This window comes from Hemicordylus capensis, chromosome 3 (assembly GCF_027244095.1).
Source record: "Hemicordylus capensis ecotype Gifberg chromosome 3, rHemCap1.1.pri, whole genome shotgun sequence".
In the NCBI taxonomy this organism is placed as follows: domain Eukaryota; kingdom Metazoa; phylum Chordata; class Lepidosauria; order Squamata; family Cordylidae; genus Hemicordylus; species Hemicordylus capensis.
This window is the reverse complement of record NC_069659.1, coordinates 20805364-20823978: the sequence shown is the minus strand read 5'-3', so window position 1 is coordinate 20823978 and position 18615 is coordinate 20805364. Positions and strand designations below refer to the sequence as shown.

The following is an 18615-nucleotide window of genomic DNA, read 5'->3' as shown; positions in this document are numbered from 1 at the left end:
ACTGGGTCTGTCTAGAGATAGTGAGACAGGGGGTGGTGTATCCACCGATTATGGGGCAGCTATCCCAGTGGTGGTGGGGAATAGAAGAAGTAACATTGACAGGTCAGCAGGCCGTTGCAGGGGAAGGGAAATCAGAAACTTAATTGCTATTTCCCCTTCTGGCTGTCCTGCCAGCTCTTTGACCTTGGAAAGCAATGCCAACCACACCTTTGTAATGCCAGGTCAGTCCAGAACAAACCTGAAATCACACATGATTTTATTCTGGATGAAGGGGCTGATCTGGTATGTATTACAGACACTTGGTTGGGGGAGGCTGGTGGCCCAGTCTGGTCCCAGCTTCTCCCTCCAGGGCACTCTGTTGAGAAGCAGGGGAGGGGACATGGGCAGGGAGGTGGAGTGGCAGTGGTCTACAGGAACAGTATCTCCTTTGCCAAGATCCCTGTCAACGTGTCTGACTATACTGAATATGTTTACACAAGTTTGGGGACTGGGACTTCTGTTGGTGTACCAATTGCTGGAGTCCCTAACTGAGCTGACAGACTTGGTCTCGGATTTGGTATTGGAGTCTCCCAGGCTTGTGGTGCTGGGGGACTTCAATGTTCACTTTGAGACCAATTTGTCTAGGGCGGCTCATGAGTTGATAGCAGCCATGACAACTATGGTCATATCCCAAGTGGTCTTAGGACCAACACATATTGCTGGTCACACGCTTGATCGGGTCTTTCACTCTGAACAGGGTGGTGTTCCGTTGGTGGGGGACTCCTGTGATTTACCCATTGTCATGGATGGACCACCATCTGGTTAAGGCTGGACTCACAACCATGTCCCCCCTCTGTCCGCAGGGGAAGGGGTCCCATTAGGATGGTCCGTCCAAGAAGGTTATTGGATCCAACAGGATTCCAAGAAGCCTTAGAGCTCTGCTGGTGACTCTGTTGACACTCTGGTGGAGAATTGGAATAATCAGCTCACCAGGGCAGTAGACACGATCACTCCTAAGCATTCTCTCCGACCTGTTTCTAAACTGGCTCCTTGGTATACGGAAGAATTACGGGGACTGAAGCAGTGAGGTAGATGACTAGAGCACAAGTGGAGGAAGACTCTACTTGAATCTGACAGATTTCTACATAGAGCACATTTGAAGATCTATGCTCAGTATCACGCCCACAAGTTCACGTCTGGAATTGTTCAGGGTTGTGAAAGGGCTAATGTGTGCCCCTTCTGTCTTGAATCAGTATTTGGAACCAACAATTACTCGCTGTGATGTTCTTAATGAGGTTTTTGTGGACAAAATCTCATATTTCGGGCCGACTTGGATACAAACTCCACAATTATTACAGAGTCTGATGCCGAGGTGTCCAACAGCTTCTTTTATGTGATGACCCTGGATCAATTTCAGTTTGTGACTCCTGGGGATGTAGACAAGTTGCTTGGAATTGTGCGGCCTATCACCTGACCTCTTGACCCTTGCCCGACATGACTCATGCTATCTGGCAGGGAGACTGTTGTAGAGGGCCTGGTAGAGATTATAAATGCTTCTCTGAGGCAGGGCAGGATGCCTCCTTGTCTTAAGGAGGCAATCATTAGACCGCTTCTGAACAAGTCTGCCTTGGATCCCTCAGAGTTAACTAACTACAGGCTTGTCTCCACCCTTCTATGGCTGGGCAAGGTGATTGAGAAGGTGGTGGCCTCCCAGCTCCAGGTGGTCTTGGGGGACACTGATTATCTAGACCCTTTTCAAACTAGCTTTCAGGTGGGCTATGGTGTGGAGACTGCCTTGGTCGGCCTGATGGAAGATCTTCAATTGGGAATTAACAGAGAGAGTGTGACTCCTTTTAGATCTCTTGGCAGCTTTCGATACTAATGACCATAGTATCCTTCTGGGACGTCTGAGGGGATTGGGGGTGGGAGGCACTACTTTGCAGTGGTTCCGTTCCTACCTCACGGGCAGAATCCATATGGTGTCTCTTAGAGACTGTTGTTCTTACAAATCTGAACTTTAATATGGTGTCCCTCAAGGCTCCATATTGTCTCCCAACATTGTTTAACATCTACATGAAACTGCTGGGAAAGATCATCAGGAGATTTGGTGCAAGGTGTTATCAATATGCTGATGACACCCAAATCTTCTTCTTCATGTCAACATCATCAGGAGAAGACATAACCTCCCTAAATGCCTGCCTGGAGGCAGTAATGGGCTGGATGAGGGATAACAAACTGAAGCTGAATCCAGATAAGACAGAGGTACTTATTGAGCAGGGTCAGAATTCAGGAGAAGATTTTGATCTGGCGGTTCTGGATGGGGTCCTGCTCCCCTGGAAGGAACAGGTTCATAGTCTGGGGGTGCTTCTGGATCTGAACCTTTCCTGGTGTCTAGGTTGAGGCAGTGGCCAGAAGTGCTTTGTATCAGCTTCAGCTGATATGCCAGCTGTGTCCATTTCTTGAGACGAACGACCTCAAAACAGTGGTACATATGCTTGTAACCTCTAGGCTGGATTACAGCAATGCGCTCTGTGGGGCTGCCTTTGTATGCAGTCCGGAAACTGCAGTTAGTTCAGAATGCAGCGGCCAGGTTGGTCTCTGGGTATAGGAGAGACCATATTACTTCCGTGTAGAAAGAACTACACTGGCTGCTGATATGTTTCCAGGCAAAATACAAGATGCTGGTTATTACCTATAAAGCCCTAAACATCTTAGGCCTTGGGTATTTTAGAGAATGTCTTCTTCATCATGAAGCCCACTGCCTGTTAAGATCTGAAGAGGTCTGTCCGTAGTTGCCGCCAACTCATTTGGCGGTTATTCAGGAACAGGCCTTTTTCATTGCTGCCCCTGGACTTTGGAATGTGCTCCCTGTTGAAAAGAAGAGCCTCCCCATCTCTGGCAACTTTTAAAAAAGCACTGTAGCCACACTTATTCACCTAGGCTTTTAATTAGATTCATGGTTTTAATTTTTAATGTTGGTTTTAAATCATTTTAATGTTAATGATGTTATTGTTTTAAATGATTTTAATTGTAAATCACCCAGAGATGCAAGTTTTGGGCAGTATAAAAATATGTATGTTAAACATCATCATCATAGTAGTAGTAGTAGTAGTAGTAGTTCTAGTGCTGGCTATGACTGACAGACCCATAGTGGCTTGGAAGCTAAATAAATCTCAGCTGCAATCTACAGAGAGCATGGCATCCTTGCTCCAAATCCATGTGTGGTTATATAGAGCAGTATTAGTGGGGGCTGTCCCACAACTTTGCAACTGCCTACCAGAAGAGCCTAGGCATGTTCTAGGAGCAGTGTAATCAAGCAGCTGTCTGTGGGAGGAACTGTGTGGTGGGAATGGACTTATCTTCCTGCCTGGACAATGTTTTTGCTTCTGGCCTCAGGTTTCATTATCTGGAGAGTAGATGCCTCTGGGGTGGGACTCTGAATTCAAGATGATCCCCCTATATTTAACAGGAAAGAACTGGGGGGGAAGCCACATCTTGGATTGGGGAGGGTACAGTATAGTGGCTGATATCTAGTGCAGCATTAGGAGGACAGAGCAGGAAATATGCTCTTGAAGAAGGCTGCTTCAGAGCTCAGTCAGAGTGATGGAGCATTCACACAGAGGGAGGGGAAGCAATTTGCACTGTTCTTCAAACCCTCCAAAAGTACTTCTTGACTTTCAGAACATCTCCCTAAGGGCTACATGACTGTCACTGACATATTCTTAGAAGCTAAGACATACTTTTGGAGGGAGGGGAGAGCAGCAAAAACCAACCTTCCCTACCCTTGCATGCATGATCTGCTGCTCAGCAACACACTGGCCGAGCAACAAGGCAGCCTCTCTGAGAAGGCACAGCTCTGAAAGAGTCCTGCTCTGCTCCAACGCTGTGCTGGATGTCAGCAAGGGTTCTTTTGCTCTAGAACACAAAATCTATATGTGAACCTCAGCTGAGACTATAAACAAGCTTTATTCAATTATGTAAGCAGCTTTCGAGACCTCAGCAGGAAAAAGGCCAAGAGCTTGTTCATGTTAGCTTTCCATGGCTATTAAGCAGAAACAACATTTTAACGCACAATAATGTCCCCAGTATTTCATTTATAACCCATCTTCCATGATATAACTCAAGGCAGCATATATAGGGTTCCCATGTAGACTCTCATCCAGACACCTCCAAACCCAGACAATCAATATGGTTATGGTCATTATCAGCATCTTCTTTTCCAAATGATGCAGATTAAAACTACCAACAAAATGCTCATAAGGTAACCATTCTCACCTTGGTTCTGCAAGCCACCAGCTTCCATCCCCAACTTCTCACACCATGATCTACTTAAATGATCCTGGCTGAGTGTGCTCTCATTAGAACTTTGTTTTCTGGAATCAGCTATAATTCTTAGTATGCCTGTTTCTTCACGGAGAGATTCATTTAAGTATTTGCTAGACTGCAGCTCAACAACATTGGAAGACAGGAAGGTATCTCCTGTTAAAGATTCTTTGTGACCTGAAATTAGTTGCCAGAAGAAGACACTTGTTTTAGTAAGAGGATAATGTTGAGAGACAAAGTACTTGCTTCAACTTTGGAGATGTTTTACTTCAGTTAGAAATGCATTTATTTGTCAACGTTCTCTCGTTGATGGTAATACCATCAAAATATGATGGTAATACCACAAAATCTGGTAGGGCTGAGAAGCATAGGAGCTTCTTTTTGAAAGGAATTTCTGTCTGTTGTCCAAACCCCACCCTCCACCCTGCTTTTGCTTTTTTTAATTTTTAAAGAGGGCATTGGCTTTTTACAGAAGTGAGAATGACTAATATTTTCTTTTAATCCTGTTTCACATTTGCAATTGCAGCAGTTTATTGAGTTGGCAAGCCTGTCCTTAAAATTTCCAGTTTGTTCTTTCCCTACATTTCCCTACACTTCTTTCTGTACATTTTCCCTCTATCTTAACTTGCAACTCTGCCATGGCCTAGCCACACCACAAACAACAATCCTACTATCTAGCCTGTGTATTTGCAGAATGTGACTTTAGTCTGTTGAAACAGAAAACTAAAAGCCAAAATATTTTCAGAACCAAAAGCAAGTAATCACTGGGCAGTGTCAGGCAGACAAAAGACATTTTCATGAGATGAAACTGAAATGAATATGTGATTGGTAGGTAACTCAATGTGTGTGAGGGAGTCAGTAATTCATTTTCAAGAGACTGTAAATGCAGGTGGAGCATGTTTGTGATGAGGTTTTTAACCATGTTATTTTTGTAAAATGAAAAATTAAGCATTTTATTTACTTTTTAAAAATTTTGATTTAAATCAAATAAAACTGATTTAATTTTTTTTAAATCTGAAAATACTTCTTGCTATCCACACTCGAAAAGCGTGAAGAAAACATGAACTTAAAGGAACTAGCACAGTTGCTGTGCAAACCAAGGACAATCCAATAAACCTGACCTTTTCCTAAGGAATATCATGAGTATGACAGTCATGGGAATGACATGGGATATGATGGGCCATGACATGTGTCACGGGTATGACATGAAGGAATGATGGCAGGATCAGAGGGGGGGAAAGCAGCAGTAGACCGCTTATAGGCTGAATCAGCCAATTTTAGAAGCATGGTCCCGCAATTCAATTGTCTCTGCCTGGTCTAGGAAAGGTAGGAAGATATGGGATTCTATGGCATAGTGGCCACTACAAAATGAGGAAGGGCCATGCTGCACAGCAAAAAGGAGGCAAGATATTCCAATTAACACTACGCTTTTAGAAGTTACCTGGAGTAGAAAGCCTGCCACTCCTTGGCGTGTCAAGCTCTGGGATAGCACTAAGTTCATGCTGTTCCAAATCAAGTCCTAGCTTGACTTTTGCCAAAGGTGGTTTTGGCGGCCGCCATTTCTGTTCTCTTCCCCAAACTTTTTGAAATATCTCTGTAATGTAAACAACATTCAGGGAGAAATAGTATAATCACTGAGCTATGAACTAAGTAATCCTCAGTTCAAATCTCACCTCTGGTGAGACTCACCACATGGCGATGGGCAAACCACCCACTCCCCCAGCCTCTACATTACCATTACAGAATTGCTATGTCCCCAAACATTTAGGCATGTCCAATGGCATTTTTAATTCCCTCCCAGCCACATGTCAGACTACTACATATGTGTTTCATACCAATGCTATGGCACAAGCAACCTCTGAAAGTCCCCCTCAGTTTCGAACAGCAGCCTGCTAAGCAAGTATGGGGAAAACATGTGAGCAAGACAAGACCCACTGGGTGTGCAGAACTGGTTGTGTGGCTCTTTGGATCCCAGTCATAATGTGAAGTACACTTAGCACTCAAAGGACTCTATAAATGCCAAGTAATTATTTTTACAAACTTCTTCAGCTTAGTAAATTTAAAGGGAATAAAGGTGGGGGGAAATACCTAAGAAAGAATGTCAATATTCATGCCACTTACCAGCCTGCTCAGCTAAACCAATATTTTGTACCAAATAATTATTTTCAGCATGGATATTTGTGTCCCAAAACTCAACCTCTCCTTGGCTGCTGTCGTCTTCTGCTTCTGCTTCTTTAAATAGCATTGCTAAGAAACTTGAGCTGTTAGTCTCTTGTGCCTTTGTTATCTCTTTGCAAAGGGTGGACTGTTCTGTCTATAAACAGAAATTAAGAGTGGCAAAGATAAACCACTAGTTTTTCAAGCAGTTTTAAAATGTTGCATGCATACAAGAGAATGAGAGAGAGAGATTACATAATGGATACAAGCCACCTCCTTAGTCAAATGTTTGGCTCATTTCCTCAAGAGTACTGTCTGCTTTTGAACTTTGGTGCTGGAGAAGACTTTTGAGGATACCATGGACAGCCAGGAAAACAAACAAATGAATCATAGAACAAATCAATCCAGAATTTTCACTCGAGGCACAAATGACCAGGCTCAAACGATCATACTTCGGACACATTATGTGAAGACCCAGCTCCCTTGAGAAGTCTATAATGCTGGGAAAGGTTGAAGGCAACAGAAGAAGAGGACGACCACCAGCAAGGTGGATAGATCCAATTACGACAGCAATGAATGCACCACTGAGACCCCCGAAAGATGAAGTTGAAGATCCTGGGGAGAATCTATCTACGTGGTCGCGAAGAGTCGACACCGACTTGACAACACTCACTCACTCACTCACTCACTCACTGTCTGCTTGCTCTGGCAGTGGTTCTCTCAGGCACAGGTGAGCTCTTTTTACTGGAAACACCAAAATTTAAACCAGAGACCTCTAACATGCAAAAGGGTGCACTTTACTAATGACACCCTTCCCAAGGATTTCAAAGAGAGCAACAAACATGAAGCATTTCTGGGTGAGCAATCCAGAATAAAAAGTTAAGTTTAAAACAGGATTGCAAGACTGTTTCGACATGCATATACTGAAGAAGGGAGGGAGCATTTTTACCATATGGCAGAGATATAGCAGGCTGCAAACACACACACATGCCCCCACCCTAGAGTCCTGAAATAGAAAAATTTGCAAATTTGGGGTAGATGGAAGGTTATGAAATATTCTTTCAGAATGAATGGAATATTTTTTAAAGCAGTCTTTTGAAACACCATTACAGCCATCTCACACTGCAGTGAATCTTAAATCTAGGGTTCAAAGACAGTGTTAGTGACTAAAGCATTGCATTTGACTAAACAAGCATAAAGTCTTATGACCTTATGTTGGATTTTTTTTTCAAAAGTTGCACTGCCACCAACTCTTGCTCCAGATTCCTCCATCTTCTGCACCATATGAAAAAGGAATGAACATTGGAAGAGACAAGATCAAAACATACATTTTCTGAAAGAATCATCCAGCTTCCTTCTGTTCATGCAAGCCTCCCATTTCCTGAAGTCCATGAGACTAAAATGAATGTTTGCAATCAGAAACTATTGATCTTTCAAACACAGATTCTGATTAGAGAAAAACTTGAGCTATATACAGTGCTAATACGTTCAAGGATATTATTATTTATAGGGATGGAGCAGAATATAAAAAGATATTGACTCAGAACAGGACTGGGCAATTCCCCCCCCCCCCCAAGATATCGTATTACAACTCCCATCATCTCTATTGGCTGTTGTGGCTGAGGATGATGGGAGTTGTAGTCCAACAACAGCTGGAGAGCCAGAGCTGTGCAGCCCTGGTTTAGAATATCTCTTTGTCATGCACTTAGAAAGCATACCCGTTTGAGAAAACCTTTCAAAGCCTCTTGCTGCTCCTCCATTTGTTGTTTCAACCGGGCATGCTTCTGCATAAGCAAGTCCTCCTGCACCTTCTGCCGAGAAAGCAGAGCTTCCCTTTGCTCATCCAGCTGGTCCTGGAGTGCCTTCAAGTGTTCTTGCTGAGCTTGGATGCTCTCAGAGGAAGCCAGAATTCTCTCCCTCAGTTCTACCACATTAGAACAACTGGGCAATAATCCATCTTTAGTTGCCCAGGATTCCTGGGTCCTTCCAGTCTCACTATCTAATGAGGTGGGCAAAGAAGAGAGCGGCTGAAAAGGAGGAAAGTGATCTGGGCCAGAAGTAGGCGTTTTCCTACTCTCTGTCAGTATATGCTGCTGTTTTAAGGATGTTGGCAGCAGACTCTTTTCTGCTAAAAGTGCATGAGATACTGACTTCTCAGGATAGAGTGCTTCCGAAGGCAAAGTGAATCGGATGTGCTGTGTGCGAGCCACTGGCTGAGTTGTAACAGACGTATCCTGTGACTTGGGCAACAATGATCCTGGAATCCCATGAAACGCCAATGGCTGTGTGGCAGGCATCCCTAATACACCCAGTTTTTCTTTCTCCTCATGTGAAAAGGAATCCCATATCAACTGAAAAGGGCCTTGATTCTTCTGGGAATATGCAGGCTGGACCTGTCCCACACTGTTGTCATCAAGCCTCTGCTCTTTTTTGTTTTGTTCTGATGGCTCTTCCATTATCAAAGGATGTTCTGAATGCTCAGGTGGCTGTGCCTGCACTGCTTCTAGACGAGAGTGCAGAAGCACATTCTTACATGGCTGAGATGCGAGGTTAGGTCTCTTCAATACATCAGATCTTTGTAAGTGCAGCGCTGGTTCAGGAGTATAACTCTGGTGTGTGCATCTTTCAGCAGGATCTAATAATGCTGCAGCAGCCACTGATGGGTATCTTTGTTTCAGCGTCTTCTGATGCTCCTGTAAACACCTTCTGGCTTCTTCAAGTGACTCTTTGTGCATCCTAAAAACAAAACAAACACAAAAGTATTATCTGAGCAGAAGAATAAACAGGCAGTCCCACAATCTAAATTTCGACAGCAAAAAGTACCTGTTCCGCATTAGAAGACGTTGCTGGTAGTCACGAATCATCTGAATAGGGTCATCCTCTCTAGAGCGGTTGGCCATCTGTGGCCCTGTAGCCATTTCAAACTGAGAAATGAAACTAAATATCAACAATTATGCAAAAAGAAAAAAGTTATTCTCTACATTAATTCTGGGAAGCACAGTTTTTGGTTCAAAGCTAGCAACAGTCACCAGGTACCAACATTTATAGAAGGTGGATCCTGCAGAGCTTCCTACCACTTGATACAGTGCACCTGAGTACACTATATGCCATTTCCAACTGTAGCTACCCCTCCCCTTTCCCAGCTAACTCAAGTTATGTCATTTCTCTTTTCCTAAGACCTACTTTAAAGATACATACACATTTGAGGGTATTTTTCACATTTCCCTGCAATTCCACTATTTATGGTCTATCTTTTGTCAAAGCCATTTCCTAGATTGCTTTTATGCATTTTTACACAGAAGGAAATTACAGCCCAGCGCACAAATTAGTCATACAACTTTAATACATTTTATGAATTAAAACACAGAATAGTTTAATTTTGTGAAGCCACACATTCAGGTACAAATGGTCTCTCGGCAGTAATTGATTAATTAACTGTCTCTGACCATTAACTGAATCATTATTTCCGTTTTACTGCTCAATTCAACCACTGCATTAGAAAAACCAGCTTTATGCCTGACAGTGTAAAAATAATGCTTCAAGTACAATGCCATTTAGCATGCCAAATCAACTTGGATTTCAAACCAAGTTTTCTCCCCTACCCTATGTTCTGCTTCCAGCTGCTGATGCACCACAGAGCTGTCACCATTCATCTGTAGCGGTTGGTGGGATGGCTGAACTCTCTTTTCTTGTTCTCTCTTCATTTCTTCCTCCTGATGCCGCATTTGAGTCCTCAGATCAACCTCCAGCCGTATCTTCTGCTCCTCAATTTGCTGAAGTAAGGCCAGTTGTTGCTGCTTTTGGTGCTCTAGCCACTCCATCTAATCAAAGGAACATTAATTCCTTGTGTAAGTGGTAGGAGGAATCAGTGGTCTCAAACAATGCATAGTGCACCGTCCACTAAATGAATTATTGGGGGGAAAGCTAAGATTTTTGGGAAATTGCCCATTCCAATAAAGAGCATTTAACTACAGCGCTGTGTCAATGTGGGCATATATGACAAAACATGGCATGTTTGGATATCCATCAAGAGATTCATGTAATCAGTGAAACCTGCATTACAACTACCTGCACTAAACTTGCTATAACAGCAGCACTTACAGGAGATCCACAAGTTTAAAATGTAGCTTTGCTATGTGTGAAAAAGGAAAACTGGTGTTGATTACAAAAATGGTACTGCAGGGAATTGATTGCAGTTAGATTTAGACTACGGTTAGAGCAACAGATTATTCATAGTACATTCAGGAAAAATGCAGAAAACCTGAAGTCAAATTTAAATTCCATAAGACTCACAACCTGATTTCCATACTTTCCTAGCTTTGTGACCTCCAAACTATATAAATGTCAACAGCTATTTATGGCAGTTAGAAGGAAAATCCTATCAATCCCATAAATGTTTCTCTTCTCCTGACACCTCCTATGACAGAAGTAACATGCAAGCCATTGCAGGCAGCAATGACCATTTTTCATTTCCTTGTAAGGCGTGTGTGTGTTTTAAATTTGTTTGACCTGCTGTTTTTTTCTCTTTAAATTTGTCTGACCTTAAACCTTAATTGGTTTTAGCTGAGCTTGCTGGCATTTCAGCTCCTGCATTTTTGAGGTCAGATACTAAACACCCACTTTAATTAAAGATTTACAGGCAATACAAGCAATGGAACGTGCACAGTTGGAACATTTCTTCCTGCAGCTCAAGCAGAACCAGAAAAATTGTGATCATTTCAAGTTTAAAGGACACAATTTTTAACTTAAGTTAGCAAAGTTGTGAAACTAAGTAGTGTTATGTGCAAGGATCAAGAAATGTTGGCTCTGTTCACCAGCCAGACAAAAATTTTACTCGTCAAGCTATGTTGGTACATTACTCGTCAGGATTTTTTTCCACTCATCACAGACAAGTAGACTAGAGCCCTGGTTATGTGATATAGCTGTTTGGAGACCATAATAAAGTAAATTTGTTTTGACTTAGGTTAAATGTTTAAAACATTATGTCAACAGGCAATAAACATTACAGAAAAGTTTTAAAATAATTGCATCAGAAGGTTACAGTGCAATTACAGCATTCAGGAAGCCAAGACTGAAGAACAGTTATACCTGACTTGGTCTTTCTGCTTCCTTTCCAATTTTAGTTGCTTGTTCTTGTAGGTGACTTGGAACTACATTACCAGCAACAATAGTTTGATCCAATATTTCTGGCAGGCATAAAAAAAATGTATTTTTAAAAGATAAGCAAGTATGTACAAAATGAATAAGCATTTAGAATACTGACAGAAAAGGAGAATTTCATAATGGAGGAAGTGACAACAACAGGTACTGTACACCTGAATTCTGTTCATGGACCTTGCTAAGGCAGACCCATTGTAATAGGGCATAACAATTTCTGGCAGGAAATGCCATCCTCTTTCCTTATTTCTTCCCACAAGAACTAGGCTGCTACACATATGTGAAAATACTGCAGGAATTTTTATTTCACAGTGTCAGATTAAAACCATGTGATCGTTGTTCAGAATGCGAATACACTGGAAGATGGAACCATATGCTAAATGAGATGCTTAGTCAAAGCATCTAACATTTTTGTTTTTGACATTACCAAGGGGATTAAGCCCCGTTCAATAAGCAAAATGTAATCAACTTTCCAATTCCAAAGGCAAAAAGAAGGATACAAATATAATAACAAAAAACTAAGATAAGGCAATTAATGTTTAACTGGGCAAGACTACATCATCAAAGGTGCTTTTTCTCCACAAGAATGCTTGGGCAACCTTAAGAAGCAAACAGGGAGTTTATCTGCCAAATCACAGCAAGTACACTTAGTGTAATCTAGTCATTCACATCCCAAACAATGGGAGCTCTGTAGCAACTTGCAAATCACAGGGTAAACTAAAGATGTTTCATACTACGAACAATTAAGGTAGGAATTGTTAAACACAGAGTGTTTTCCATTTCCTTTTACCCAACATCAATCAGAGGACCTGTCTTATGCCAGGGGGATGGCTGGAGTAGAAGACCTATGAGATTCTTTTCTAAATGCTTCAGAAATGAAAGTCAGAGGTGGGGAGGAATACTGAAAATCTGGGGTCATAATCATGCTTGAATGCTCCTGTTTTGGTGATCCAAACCAAGCGCCGCAATTCAACCTTAAGTGCTGAATACAGTAACTTAGTCTTAGTTCTTTTGTTAAGAGTTTAAATATAAAATCAGCTTGTAGTTTAGCCCAATCTCTCTTATGCACCACCACTACATCAAAAATGTTTATTGCCTGGATTATATTTTATTACTCAAAGGTTTTTTAGGCAATTTTTCTAGGGAAAATATCCAAAGCAGTTTACAATTAAAACCACATTTTATAAAAACAGATGCAGATAAAACACTAAATAGAAAACATTTTAAACCAACAATAGTTACTGTATATTGGCCAAGATCCAAAGAACTGCTTAGGCTCACACATGGGGGTTGTACTAGCCCAGTGCTGTGACTTTGTTTTTTTTACCAGCGCACGAACACTCACATACTCCACCATATCAAACTGGTTTTAAAATGAAAGGTGGTTTCAAGAACAGTCTGCATAGAGGGAATTGCTGTTTGAGAAAATACTACATTCTCGTGGGCTCATCTAACTAGTTTCACTAGGGGAGGGGGGGTGGGTTGGATCCTGGCTATCAGTTTCAGGTCCTGAAAGCTGAAAATCAAACAAAATATACCTTTGGCTTCAGAAACAGGATCACCAATTGGTTCTTCCTCAGGTTCCGATTCACATAATCGTCTCTCTGCACTACTAATTGTTCCTGACTCAATTGTCCCAATCTCACTAACAGTCTCTGGTTGACAGCCTGATGTCCAGTGGCTTTTTTGGTTCCTGATCTTGTCTAGCAATTTTTTAAGAGCTGGTTTTGCTTGAGCCTGGGGAGCCTTTTTCATTTTATTACCTAAAAGGGGGCGGGGGGAACACATTAAAAAATGAGTGCAAGAAACTTTACTCATATTAGCTGTACCACAGAAATATACTGTTTATTAAATGTTACAACTGCACAAGCATTTCACCCCAAAATAAGATCAGTTACAAAATTCTGTCTGCAAAAAAACCCACATACAACACACACACCCCACAAAACTATATTTCGCATGAATTTGCGCTAATTCTTTGAAAGCCTTTTTAGCACAGAAGGGCAGGAGAGAGATATTAAAATAAATTAAGTTACGGCACTGCCCATGGAATTTTAAAAGGGCTTCCCCAAATCCACAATAGGTTTTGCTAAGTCTCCATGCCTGTGGAGCTCAATATCACTTGGCATCGCAAATTATATATTTGGGTAGATTATGTATGATTTAGAGACTTATACATTTTCAAACATTTGTTGGCAGAAGAACTGAACTTAGCAGTAAACATTTACACATGTAAACCCATCATTGAGCCGGGTATCAAGATCAGTGAGACTCGGTTTCTGCAGCAGAGCAGGGAGAGCGGGCTAAGCCTGCTCTCCCGGCTCATGATCAGAGCAGGAGCCCTGGGTGGCCAGATTGGCCGCCCACACGATTGCCAGCTCCGTGACGGTGGGGGCTGGGGAGCTCAGGGGCTGCACGGCCCCCGGAAGCTCCAGTATGCCCTGCACAAGTGTGCAGGGCATACTGGGGATACCCCCCGGAGCCGGGAGGCGGCTTTTCGCCTCCCCTCCGGGGGTCTACTCATGAGTAGCCACAGCTACTCACGATCGGGAAGCCCGGGTTTGCCGAGTGCTTGCTTGGCAAGCCCGGGCTTAGGGGAGGACTACAAAAGCAGGCTAGCCGCTTGTAAGCCACCGGGCTCGCCTGTGAGCCCGGTGGTTTACACGAGCAGCAAAATCGGGCTAGGCTCTCCTATCCCGATTTTTGCTGCTAGGCTCTCCTATCCCCATTTTTGCTGCTCGTGAGAATAACCCCATCGTGTTATGTGACAAGGATGTTTTACAAGCCCTTAACTTCTCTGCTCTTAGGCAGGTTGTAAAGATCTTTCTGTTCTGCAAGGTTTTTAACAGATTGATCAGAACTGGATTTCTGATCTAACTAATCTTGAATTTTTATGGTGTGCTTTTATCTTTCTACTGTGACTTCATGTATTTTATGGTTTCAACTTTGTCTGTCAGCCACCCTGGAAGGACTTGTTTCTGGTACATATTTTTAAATAAATAAATAAAACAAATCCTGTGTCATGCCATGTGCCCCCTTTCCCTCTAGTACATGTATGGTTGGACTTGATTGTTACAGTCTCCTGAATGCTGCTCCTGTCGAGGTCTCAAGATCTAGTGACAACCTGAAAGTTACATTTATATGCTAGCATTTGGTAAGATATGTTTGAACATCCACCCCTCTTCCTATCAAATCCTTTGACACCAATTTTAGATTCTACAGACACTCCCCCTAAAATAAATTCAGTGGTGTATATGTTTGATACACACAGTGCTTCCTACTGAATATCAATATACAAAAATCAAGTTTAGAAGCTTCTCTTACTATCTGGCTCATTGTCTTTTACTTCATCTCCTGATTTCGGTGGCATCCCACATACAGAATCTAGCTCCTGAGAGACTTCCAGTTCTTCATCTTGAGATCGATTAGAGAGGGCTGGCAAAGGCTGTGGGTCAAGGTGCAAAACAAGATCTCCTTTCATTTCTATGTAAAGAAATTAAGCCACATGAAACCATCACAAAACATTCTGTACACCAAGTTTGAAATACAGCAAAAGTATACAGTAGACTTAAACATGGACATTTCACATTATGCAGTGCCAGGAAAAAGGACAATATAAAATGACAAGATGCTCAAATTATGGAAGGGTAGGCTGAGGGGAAAAACAATCCTTTCTTTCACCATTGATGGTTAACACTTTCAGAATATCTTATGGTGAGGCATAAATGAAAACCCTCAATCACATGCTAACTATAAATCCCACATGAACAATGTGATTCCCAGAACTCACCCTAAACATCATGTTTATAACAAAAATTAAAGGTATCATCCATCTAAGTCACCCTTAGAGATTCTAAATTGGAATGATTATAATAAAGCTTAAGCTAAATATGGGAGCATTCATTTGAGCAATGAGAGGTAATGTAGTGACTCCAGAGTTGTCTTAATTACAGCCATCTTTCGCCAGTTGCAGATATGAGTATCCACGACTGAGAAATTGTGGCAGATCTCATCTACTGCAACATGAGTATCCACAGTTTGGTGAGATTTTTTTTTTTTGAATTTTGGGGCTCAGGAGGCGATTTCTGGGGGTCAGGGGGTGATTTTTTCTATTTTTAACTGTCTCCCTCCATCTTTTTGCAACCGCGATTCCCCTAACCCCATTTCCCATTGGTTTTAATGCCTTGTCAACCGCAAATTTGTCAACCGTGAGGTTTTCCAAGAACAGAACCCTCACGGTTGGTGAGGGACAACTGTACTACAATGGGAAAATTTCACAGTTCTAGTAGCAGGCTTAAGAAAACATTCCCCCAATCCATGCCGCTGCAGAGCCACCTTTTGTCAAGGAATGTGCTGTGGGTTCTGATGCAAGACCCAGTGAAGAGGCTGGAGACTGCACAGAAGCAGTTTTGGCAGAAAACATTTTTGATCTTCTAAATCAGTGCCTTACAAACTTGTGGCTTTCAAGGTACCCTTGCCCCAATTTGTCTGCAGGGCAACCCCTAAACATCTGACAGAGGAAAAACACAGTTCATTGCAAAGGTTTCTAGAGCATGAATGTATGAAGCAGTCTTCTTCTGAGCCAGATCATCTAGGTCAGTTTTGCCTATGCTGGCAATTGCTCTCTAGGATTTCAAACAGGAGTCTTTCCCTGGTTTTGGAGAAGCCAGGAATTCAGCTTGGGACTATGTGTGTATACAAAGCAAATGCTCTGCCACTTAGTTATGTCCATTCCTCAATATGTATCCACAGAAAATTGTGTGGGGCATGTTTTAGAATGCACACAATTTACGTGGGGCACTGGTCAGGCCACACCAATACTCTATAAAAATGGGCTGTGCAATACAGAACATGCCTGCACATTTCTCCATGGCCACATATTACAGGGGAGGATCAGGAGTGGTGGGCAGGCTTTCAGGGAAGCTTGTCTGCCATACTGATATTTTCACTCAGCAACTCTAAAAAGCTTCCAGGGAACTTCTATGGACTCTCCAGAACACAGCTTGAGGGCCACAGCCCTGAATGATGCTTACTCTTATCTGCAGTATACATGTCTTCAAAAGCACACTCCAGCTCCCTCTGCCAGTCCTCCTTGATTTCCACACGCTTGTAGGCTGGTTCAAACAGTTGAGGTGGCATCTGTGCAACAATCTGTCTCCTGCGTACAAGGTCCATATGTTGCATCTGTTCAAGCTCTTGCATAAGCTTTTCCCTGTCCTTTAAGTCAGAGAAGAAATCAGTTAATAGTCTGTCATTCAAAGACACCTAGGTTATGTGACAGAACCAACAACACACCTTTCAGCTGCTATGATGAGTACTTAACGTTGCATACTATCTGTGAAATATACTTGGATAGCAGGGTGCAAAATAAATGTAAAGAGAGCACATTTATTAATGTGGATGAAGGCTTCACTGAATAGACCCCAAAGCTGAAGAGAGCTGAAGAGAGCTTATAGACACAAATAAAACAGGTTGCTTACCTGTAATTGATGATCTGGTAGAGATCCGTTGAAATCCATAAGAATGGGTTCTGTGCCTGCACAGGAACGATGCAGTAGCCATGCCCGAGCTAGTCAAAGCGCCAGGCCACGCCCCCACGCTAGAGCGTGCTATTTAAGGCATGCCCGTGGTGTGAAGTCCCTCGGTTCTTGGATGACCGCCGAGGACGACGACCATCCAGGTACGTTGGTGAGTTCATACAAGGTAAGAGACATCATCAGGGCTGCACACCTGTAAGGACATAGATTCAGCACTACTGCAGAGGGGAGGAAGGGAGGGTCTTATGGATATTGACGGATCTCTACCAGATCATCAGTTACAGGTAAGCAAACTGTTTATCTGGATCGAGATCCGTCGATGCCCATAAGAATGGGTGTTTAGCAAGCTTCACCAGGAGAATGGGAGCAGTAGTAGCTATTGTAACACCCTTTTAAAGATGCTTCTCCCAAAGGTCACCTCTGCAGCAGAACGTACGTCTATGGCATAGTGCTTCACAAAGGGGGACTCTGAAGACCAGGTAGCTGCTTTACAGATGTCCTCAAAGGTCACCCCAGAGAGGTGTGAAGCCGAGAAAGCGTGGGCCCTGACGGAGTGGGCTTTTATTGCCTCTGGTGGCGTCTTGTGCTGAAATCTGTAAGACAATAGTATCAGTTCCACCAACCATCTCGACAGCCTTTGATGGGAGATGGATTCACCTTTGGTGATGCCCTTGTAAGACACAAACAGATGGGAAGTCTTCCAAAAGTCCTTAGTTCGTGACACGTAGTACAAAAGTGCCTGACAAACATCCATGGCATGTAGTGTGTGTTCAAGGGCAGTGGTTGGGTCTCTGAAGAAGGCAGGGAGGATGATGTCCTGATTGAGGTGAAAGTTGGATACCACTTTTGGTAGGAAAACAGGATCCAGGTGCATGCGGACCTTGTCCTGGTAAAAGATCGTATATGGAGAATCCACTTGTAGGGCCGACAGCTCGCTCACATGCCGAGCTGTAGATACGGCAATTAAGAAGGCCGTCTTCCAAGATACTAACTTCATTGTAGTGGTGGCCATGGGTTCAAAAGGATCCTGGGTAAGAGCTGATAGAAGCAAGGACAAGCTCCAAGGTTCTATAGGTGACTTGACTGGAGGATATACGTGTGACAGTCCTTTTAGGAAGGCTTTGCTCAATGGGTGAGAAAACAGAGTTTCCCCCCCAATCCCAGGATGTTGTGACGATAGGGTGGCCAGGTGTACTTTTAGTGAAACATCGGCTAGTCCCTTGCTTTTTAGAACGGTGAGGTACCGCAGAATCTCCCTCACTGTGGCCCTTTTGGGAAGGATCCCTTTCGATTGTGCATAGATTTAAAACTGATTCCACTTGCTTTGGTAATTACGACGTGTTGATCTCTTCCGCTAGTTAAGTAGGATACGGTTCAGCAGGTTATCTGCAAGGAGGTCAGATGGAGAGTGTGGACGTCCTTCGTCTTGAGTATCCGTCCTTCGTCTTGTGAGATGGAGTAT

At 42.8% G+C, this 18615-nt stretch overlaps 1 protein-coding gene across 6 annotated transcripts in view; it reads right to left on the bottom strand.

The window, feature by feature from the left end:
• The window catches only part of CEP295 (centrosomal protein 295), a 66879-nt gene that overhangs the window by 19261 nt on the left and 29003 nt on the right, over nucleotides 1-18615 (bottom strand). For 4 of the 6 annotated variants that reach the window (XM_053308310.1, XM_053308309.1, XM_053308311.1 and 1 more), the window contains 10 exons: nucleotides 16650-16833; nucleotides 14941-15099; nucleotides 13155-13379; nucleotides 11548-11645; nucleotides 10062-10280; nucleotides 9283-9383; nucleotides 8178-9195; nucleotides 6424-6616; nucleotides 5744-5896; nucleotides 4255-4479 (listed from right to left, as the gene is read on the bottom strand). In XM_053308310.1, the coding sequence (XP_053164285.1) occupies nucleotides 4255-4479; nucleotides 5744-5896; nucleotides 6424-6616; nucleotides 8178-9195; nucleotides 9283-9383; nucleotides 10062-10280; nucleotides 11548-11645; nucleotides 13155-13379; nucleotides 14941-15099; nucleotides 16650-16833 (2575 nt within the window). Of the gene's footprint in view, nucleotides 1-4254; nucleotides 4480-5743; nucleotides 5897-6423; nucleotides 6617-8177; nucleotides 9196-9282; nucleotides 9384-10061; nucleotides 10281-11547; nucleotides 11646-13154; nucleotides 13380-14940; nucleotides 15100-16649; nucleotides 16834-18615 lie in introns of those variants that run through there. The other 2 variants (XM_053308315.1, XM_053308312.1) reach the window with 2 other exon arrangements.